Here is an 8600-nt window from a genome sequence, read left to right as displayed (position 1 = left end):
GTCCCAAAAGAGCTTTGATCTCGTCCCTCGGCTGTTTTTACTGACCCCAGGACAGCGGCGTCTGGACCCTGCCCTGTGTGTGTCACTCAGTGGAGTCACAGCGCTCATCATAATGCACAGATCTGATTGGCTGAGGAGCCTCACGTGTGATATGCAGAAACACGTGTGATTGGTCTGTGAGTTTCCTGGAGCGCTAAACCTGCACCGTAACGACTAGAAGAGTCAATCACGCACTCTGTTCAAAAGTTAACAATAGTCTCAGTAGTTTATCAGTTAGAGGTCCAGGTCAGCGTCTGGGTTCGGACTCGGACTGCAGGCCCCCTATTTGTGACCCCTGATATATACAGTCAAGTTCCTCCACACCGAACTTGCTCATCCATATCTTTACGGACCTTGCTTTGTGCACTGGGGCACAGTGATGTTGGAGCAGGAAGGGGCCGTCTCCAAACAAAGTTGGGAGCGTGAAATTGTCCTAAATCTCTCGGTGTGCGGAAGCATTAAAAGTTCCTTTCACTGGAACTAAGAGGCTGAGCCCAACACCTGGAAAACAACCCCACACCACAATCCCCCCTCCACCAAACATCACACTCAACACAGTTCAGTCAGATAAGTCCTGTTCTCCTGGCGACTGCCAAACCCAGACTCATCCAGCGGAGCCAAACGGAGAAGTGTGATTCGTCACTCCAGAGAACACATCTACACCGCTCTAGAGTCCAGTGACACCCGTCCACTCCCAAACCCAGTCCTGCACTGTGTCCCCAGCCCCAACTCTACACAACATCTCTGTAAAGCTGTTTCACAACATCATCAAGTTTTAAAATGCTCTGTACAAATAAATTTGAACTGACGTGACAAACACACTCAGTAACAATAAGGGGATGTGTTTATTAAACAGCTCCTCGGTGTTAAACATTGTTTACTCTGGTTATTTCACACAACGGCAGCGCCCCCATGTGGCGGATCTTACACAATACAACACACATACACAGTGCTTCCTGTGTTATCTGTGTTATGAAACAATGAGGGATTTTATAGACCTTTATGGAGCATTCTAGCAAATATAATGTATGTTTTATCAGACCGTAATTAGGTAACGTGGTCCACCATTTTTAACTTGGACTGAATGTGTGTATTGTTTTAGGGTTTTCACAGTCTTTCTCAGATCTGGATCGACTGGTTGTCCAAGTTTTAGTTCTTTTCTTGAAGGTTTGTGTTCATGATGAAGCCATTTCTCTTTCCCCAGTGTTTTGTTTTCCTCTGGTATTTGCTGCTACACGGAAATTGCTGATGATTTCTGTGACATAATAATTTTGCTCTTGTTTTTATCAAAGCTGTTGTTATTAAAGTTAGTGATGTCCTTCAGATTTTATCCGATTAATTCAGATTAATTCAGGTATATCAGATTAATTTGTGTGTTTTGTAGCGAACGGCAATTTAATCCGATTTTTAACAACATTCAAAACTGTTACCAGAACTGAACTCTCTCCACCATCCCATTCACTTTCTTTCTCTCTCTCTCTCTCTCTCTCTCTCTCTCTCTCTCTCTCTCTCTCTCTTTCCCCCCTCCCTCCGCTAGAGGGCGCTACTGAGTTACACAGCGCTGAGAAAACAGAAGAAGTAAAACCTGAAAATGGCGGCGTCCACAGAGACAAGCGTGAGAGAGAGAAACAACAAACTAAACAAAAACAAACAGGACACAGGTAAACAACACCGCAAACACACACTCACACCTCTCACACACACTAAGAACGACAGATATGGAGTAGAGAGAGAGAGAGAGAGAGAGAGAGAGAGAGAGAGGTGATGGTGGAGAGAGTTCAGTTCTGGTAACAGTTTTGAATGTTGTTAAAAATCGGATTAAATTGCCGTTCGCTACAAAACACACAAATAAACAAGATCATTAAACAGTGTTTATTTCCTCTGAGCTCTTAACTCCTGTCCACGTTAAATGTTTAGATCTTTAGCTGAACTGAGACTTGAACTTTTCCGTTCCACCTTAAGGGCCTCCTTAAACGACGCAGTTACTTTATGGCACTGGAATTGCGTTTTCCTTGTGCTTTTCTGTTCCACCTTAAACACACGGTCCATGAGGTTCGTGTGACGTCACTGAAAAAGTACCCATTTTTCATAAACACAACTTTCACCCAGAGTCAGAGGTTTCTTTCTTTCCACAGCTTTGGGTCTCATTTAGACGCTCGAGCCGTGTCCCAAATAACGCCATACTTCCTTCATAGTGCACTTCAGAGGCTAAGAGGAGTACCACTCAGACAGTGCACTAGATCAATCTGTCTATAGCTGAATATAAATGGCTTTACACTCCCACGCAGCATGTGAGTGCTGAACCCATTGTTTCTCTGTGGCATGAAAACATCACCAGTGATCTCATATTTTCAGAACTACTTCATTCAGCTTTAAGCCAAAACAGAGAAACAATGTAGACAGAGTCATGGTACAATATTTTCCTCCAGTAATCTGTTCAACTCTCAGAGCTCAGGGACAGTGGGAAAAGAGTTTTTACCCTGAAAAGAGGGGGAAAAAATGAGACAAAATAATGTGTGTTTTAGGGCCACAGCATTGGGGGGAAAAATATTCTGAGATTAATGTTGGAATAGTTCTCAGATTAAAGTCGGAAACATTCTGAGAAAAACGTCAGCATGTTTCAGAGAATAAAGTCTGAATATTTAGAGAAACACTGTTTGGGTTATTGTTGATTCTAAAGTGTAGAGAGACAGACTCACAGTCTTTACCCTGTAGAGTGAGTTCTGAAAGAAGCAGTCAGTGAAGTGAACAGAATTATTTATTAAACACGTTCACACGACAAAAAGGTTCATGCACTGATTCAGGGTTTAAACACTAATCACACTCTGGTCCTGATGTGGCAGGGGAGTGATTTATTCCTGAAATCTATAACTAGTACGACTTCAGCTACACACTGCATTCCTCAATTATACTGTGGTTGTGTCTGCCCCGTTATACGTGCAGCGAAATATTCCGACTTTATTCTCAGAATTATTCCCATTTTATTCTCACAATTATTCCCACTTTATTCTCAGAATTATTCCCATTTTATTCTCACAATTATTCCCATTTTATTCTCACAATTATTCCCACTTTATTCTCTGAATTATTTCCACTTTATTCTCACAATTATTCCCATTTTATTCTCACAATTATTCCCACTTTATTCTCAGAATTATTCCCACTTTATTCTCAGAATTATTCCCACTTTATTCTCAGAAACTTGTTTTTTTCTTCAGTGCCATGGCTCTAAATCTCTGTGGTGTTTACGTAACTGAAACACAACATGAGTGAAATAAGAGGATAACTGAAGCTTGTAAGTCGTCTGTGTGAATAACTCCTACAGATTTGGTCACAAGAGCAGGGAAATACACAGCGAATAAAACACGTCCCTGAAACAAAAGGATAGCCGCTGCACCATTTAAGGAGGAATGGATTGTTAGATGCAGAGGCCTTTTTAGTGATTAAAAGCAGTAACTCGCTGAGCTGCAGAGAGAACAGTGAACATTAGCCCTGTCTCATTCCTCTGCAGTGTGGTAAATCTGAGGTTATGAACTGATTATGAACTGTTTATTGGTTGTGTGTTGTAGATGAGGCTGAGCTGCTGTCGGTTCCCGAGGGCTGGAAGGAGCCTCAGTTCAGTCGCGAAGACAACCCTCGAGGTCTCCTGGAGGAGAGCAGTTTCGCAACTCTGTTCCCCAAATATCGCGAGGCGTATCTCAGAGAGTGCTGGCCTCTGGTGCAGAAAGCCCTCGGAGAAATCGTAAGTTTACCGCCGCCCTGAACTGGACAGGGGTTACAGACAATGAAGGAATGAGATAATGCTATTATTTTTTTATTCTGATGTTAGTTTTTTAGAGTAGAAATGAATAGCTTTTGAACTTTCATTTTCTCAGGTGCCTCAAAACTTAATTTGTATTCTTTTGTTCATAGTTATTTCTATTTGTTTGTTGCAGTTTATCAAAGCAAATCTGGATCTGATCGAGGGCAGCATCACTGTGAGCACGACCAAGAAAACCTTCGACCCATACGCCATCCTCAGGGCCAGGGACCTCATCAAACTCCTGTCCAGGAGTGTCCCCTTCGAACAGGTCAGTTCACTGCCTTTGCAGTCCTCACCACGCCCCACATTCAGAGTCCTCACTCCACCCTGGTGTGTGTCTGATCAAGCTGCCGTGTGGAAACAGACTCACAGGCTGCCATAATTAATGTTTAATAAACTGAATAACATGGATCATGTGCTCACAGCAAACTGCCACTGATCCCTGCTGCGTAGCCACGGTGTTAAACTGTGTGTGAAAGAACAGACTCGGATAGGATTATCACCAGAGTCTGGTTTTATAAAAAGTTGAAAATCTGAACGTATTTCTCATGGAAAGTGTTGTATTTCAGGCCGTGAGGATCCTGCAGGACGACATGGCGTGTGATATCATTAAGATCGGGACTCTAGTGCGTAACAGAGAACGCTTTGTCAAACGCAGACAAAGACTGATTGGACCTAAGGGCTCTACACTGAAGGTATGCATAGATTTCTGCTCTTTTATTGGACTTTTGTGTATACACAGAGGTCAATACGGTGTAATATGTTGGACCTAAGTGCTCCACACAGAGATCTGGACCTAAAGGCTCTCCACATAGATCAGTACTGTAATGTATTGGACCTAAGGGCTCTACAAACAGATCAGTACTGTAACATATTGGACCTAAGGGCTCTATGCAGAGATCAGTACTGTAATATATTGGACCTAAGGGCTCTACACATAGATCAGTACTGTAACATATTGGACCTAAGGGCTCTATGCAGAGACCAGTATTGTAATATATTGGACCTAAGGGCTCTACACATAGATCAGTACTGTAACATATTGGACCTAAGGGCTCTATGCAGAGATCAGTACTGTAATATATTGGACCTAAGTGCTCTACACATAGATGAGTACTGTAAAGTGTTGGACCTAAGGGCTCTACACATAGATCAGTACTATATCATATTGGACTTAAGGGCCCTATGCAGAGATCAGTACTGTAACATATTGGACCTAAGGGCTCTACACATAGATGAGTACTGTAACATATTGGACCTAAGGGCTCTATGCAGAGATCAGTACTGTAATATATTGGACCTAAGGGCTCTACACATAGATTAGTATTGTAATGTGTTAGACCTAAAGGTTCTAGTTTAATTTGGGTTGTTTTATGGTGTTGTTTACTGTTTGTGTTTGTTGTTTATTGTTTGTGTAGGCCCTGGAGCTGCTCACTAATTGCTATGTGCTGGTTCAGGGAAACACAGTCTCAGCTCTGGGTCCCTACAGTGGACTTAAAGAGGTAAAAAAAAAAACACACACACACACAAATAATGAGAACTGCAAGACCTTTAAACTGAAATGAGTAAAGCTTCTCTTTAATCAGACTGGGGAAGTGTAGGTGGTTCCTGTCGTCTGAGTCTGTCTTTGTTTGTTGTGTGTGTTTATTGTTGTTTGTGTTTTTTGTGCATTGTGTTTGTGTTGTGTTGCAGGTGAGAAAAGTGGTGCTGGACACAATGAAGAACATTCACCCAATTTACAACATCAAAGTAAATCTCCTCTTTACCTCATACTTTGTTTTTCTCATTCATAAATTTACCTACTGTTGCCTTGGAAGAAGGAACTGACCTGTGTGTGTGTGTGTGGGTGTGTTTGTGCAGACGCTGATGATAAAGAGGGAGCTGGCGAATGATCCGGAGTTACGAGTTCAGAACTGGGAGAGATTTCTCCCGAAATTCAAACATAAACATGTCAGCAAACGACAACAAAGCAAACAGAAGAAACCAAAGAAAACAAAGAAAGAGTACACACCTTTCCCTCCTCCACAACCTGAGAGCAAGGTACACACACACACACACACACACACACACTACAGCTGGGACTCACTCACTGATTCCTGTAAATATATCGCTGTGTGGTCATTCTGACAGAGTGTAATTCACTGCAGGAAGTGTAGGGGGCGATATGACCTCATATGTTTTTTGTTTTAAAACCAATAATTGTAAAAATTATTCACTCCATGAAAACCAACAAATAATCTCAACTACCTCCTCATCGAAAAATCAAGAGAGCGCCTCCTGGTGGATAGAAACAGATCCAGCTGTTACTTGCTAAAGCTGAGTTCAGTTACCGTGAATCCACTGGAGATTAACCATGCTTTTCCACTGCATGGTCCCTACTCTACTCTACTAGACTCCCTTCAGCTCCTCCACCAGGTGAATCAGGTCCTGGTTCTGGAAGCGGGTTCTTGTTTAGTGGCTGTTCTCTCGTGGTTCAGAGCGAGTCGAGTAGGGACTAAACCGTGGCGTGTAAACCTTGCAGAGCGCTGATCGTCCAGAGAGAGTCGTCACTCTACGCCACGCAACGCAGACGACCAGCACCAACTCTCCATCTGTAAAATCTCCAGCTGCAGCAGAGATCACGTTTGTTTTTATCCGACTCACGACGGCAGCTCGTAAAATGACGCCGTGGTCTTTTGAAGAGGTTCAAACGCTCCTCGGATCGGTGGCCGACGAAAGAATCCAGCGAGAGCTGGACGCTGCAACAAGGAAGGAACAAACTCTACTGATCTGTCTGAACTGATGACGGAGCTGTGTTCAGTCCCAAACAACAACAACACGCCGATACACCATGAGTAAACACCGCTTAACGTTACCACCGCCGTTGTCATGGTTTCCTAAGCCCACTGTTCCCCTTAGAGATGACATCGGATACATTGCAATGCAATAATATCGGCTTCTTTTTCTGTTTCTTTACTTTGGAAACACGCTGTATTTTGATGGTGGTGTTTGTTTCTCAGATCGACCAAGAGCTGGCCACTGGAGAGTTCTTCCTGAGAGAGAGTGAGAAGAGGAGGAGGAAGATGAAGGAGATCAAGGTGAGAAACAGAATATAACTCTTGGGTGTTTGGCTGCTTCTGATTTGTCTGCAGTCAGTCGATGAGCTCAAGATCTTTAGGTTAAATTTCCACGCTTCAGCTCAGGTGAAGATGTATATTTTCAGCTCGTTCTGTGAAATAAACCAGTTGTTGTTTTCCTGAAGGAGAAAGAGGCTGAAGCTGTGAGCAGGAAACAGGAAGAGAGGAAGAAAGCATTCATTCCTCCCAAAGAAAAACCTGCTGTGAAGAAAAAGCAGAAAGGTAAATCCACAGTTACATTTACACCCCCCCCCCCCCCCCCCACACACACACACACACAGAGCAGAGTATGTTTTATACTTTAGACTCTTCACAGTAGCCCCCTGTTGCTTTGATGACAGCTTCACACACTCTCTCCGTTCTCTCAGTCGGCTTCAAGAGGTCGTCACCTGGAACGGTTTTCAGTGAACAGCCATGGCCTCGTCGTGTGTATACTGTGTTTGTGTATTTATAATGTGTGTATACTGTGTTAGTGTGTAAGTTGCAGGTGAACACCGTGTGTATATGTGGTTCGTGCTGGTTGTGTTCGTGTGTATTCTGCATGAAGGTTAACTGTGTGTATGTGCTGTGTTCGTGTGTGTTGTTGTAGCTCCAGCTGAAGAGAAACTGGACGTCCAGGCGATTAAAGACAAAGTGAAGAAAGCGAAGAATAAGAAGCTTGGAGCTCCACCCCCTGCAGCGCCCCCTGCTGACAGCAAGAAGAAGAAGATGACGATGAGTAAAAGCTAATGTTTCAGCAGTAGATCAGCAGAGAAATATCTTCTAAAAACTTGTACATTATTCACGAACCCAGCGAGAAGTGTGCTTGTATTTTTAAGAATGTGTGTGTGTGAGAGATGGAGAGGGGTGTGTATGTGTGTGTGTTTTGTAATCTATTGTCTCCTTTATGTAAAGATCATTTTCATTAAAAGTGTCATGTTCTGGTCCGACGTGTTGAAGACTTTGTTCTGGTTTAGTTTTGTTAGTTTCTGAAGCTGAGTCTAAGTCCCCGTCCTCACAGATCCCCATAAATATCCCTGTCCCCAGTGTCTCTACTCCAGTCCAGTAGGGGGCCACAGTGCCTCTTAAAGAGAGACATCAAGACACCATGAGGAATGAGAGAAAGAGGTTTAATCACAAATCACTCTGTCCTCCCTCTGTAGTGCACTACACACGCCCTGAAACGACTGAATCTAGATGTTAACAGTGCAGTTTATATTTCTAACACACATCATTTCTATTTATTCATCTGTGTGAATCTGAACTCTAGTGCTGTCTGTGTGTGTACAGTGTAGTTTATGACTGATGTAGTTCACTGTAGAGGGAGAGAGGAGCTGTGTGTGTACAGTGTAGTTTATGACTGATGTAGTTCACTGTAGAGGGAGTGAGGAGCTGTGTGTACAGTGTAGTTTGTGACTGATGTAGTTCACTGTAGAGGAAGAGAGGAGCTGTGTGTGTACAGTGTAGTTTATGACTGATGTAGTTCACTGTAGAGGGAGTGAGGAGCTGTGTGTGTACAGTGTAGTTTATGACTGATGTAGTTCACTGTAGAGGGAGTGAGGAGATGTGTGTGTACAGTGTAGTTTATGACTGATGTAGTTCACTGTAGAGGGAGAGAGGAGCTGTGTGTGTACAGTGTAGTTTATAACTGATGTAGTTCACTG

The 8600-nt window shown here is 43.1% G+C and overlaps 1 protein-coding gene across 1 annotated transcript; it reads left to right on the top strand.

The window, feature by feature from the left end:
- The first annotated feature begins 1560 nt into the window (after positions 1–1560).
- Positions 1561–7881, top strand: krr1 (KRR1 small subunit processome component homolog). Its single transcript, XM_066669567.1, has 10 exons — positions 1561–1700; positions 3609–3781; positions 3975–4109; positions 4411–4536; positions 5260–5343; positions 5534–5590; positions 5702–5881; positions 6841–6918; positions 7083–7179; positions 7547–7881. Exons 1-10 carry the CDS (start codon positions 1631–1633, stop codon positions 7684–7686), a joined length of 1140 nt encoding a protein of 379 aa, XP_066525664.1. The 5' UTR covers positions 1561–1630; the 3' UTR covers positions 7687–7881.
- Positions 7882–8600: the final 719 nt, after the last annotated feature.

Source organism: Hoplias malabaricus, chromosome 4 (assembly GCF_029633855.1).
Source record: "Hoplias malabaricus isolate fHopMal1 chromosome 4, fHopMal1.hap1, whole genome shotgun sequence".
NCBI lineage: Eukaryota > Metazoa > Chordata > Actinopteri > Characiformes > Erythrinidae > Hoplias > Hoplias malabaricus.
Note: the sequence above shows the minus strand (reverse complement) of the source record. Positions and strands in the feature narration are given on the sequence as shown.

Bases quoted from the DNA above. Each gene is read 5' to 3' on its own strand.
- krr1 (XM_066669567.1), top strand. From the start codon at position 1,631: ATGGCGGCGTCCACAGAGACAAGCGTGAGAGAGAGAAACAACAAACTA. The intron at 6,919-7,082 runs GTGAGAAACAGA...GTTTTCCTGAAG, and splicing joins GGAAGATGAAGGAGATCAAG to GAGAAAGAGGCTGAAGCTGT. The intron at 7,180-7,546 runs GTAAATCCACAG...GTGTTGTTGTAG, and splicing joins TGTGAAGAAAAAGCAGAAAG to CTCCAGCTGAAGAGAAACTG.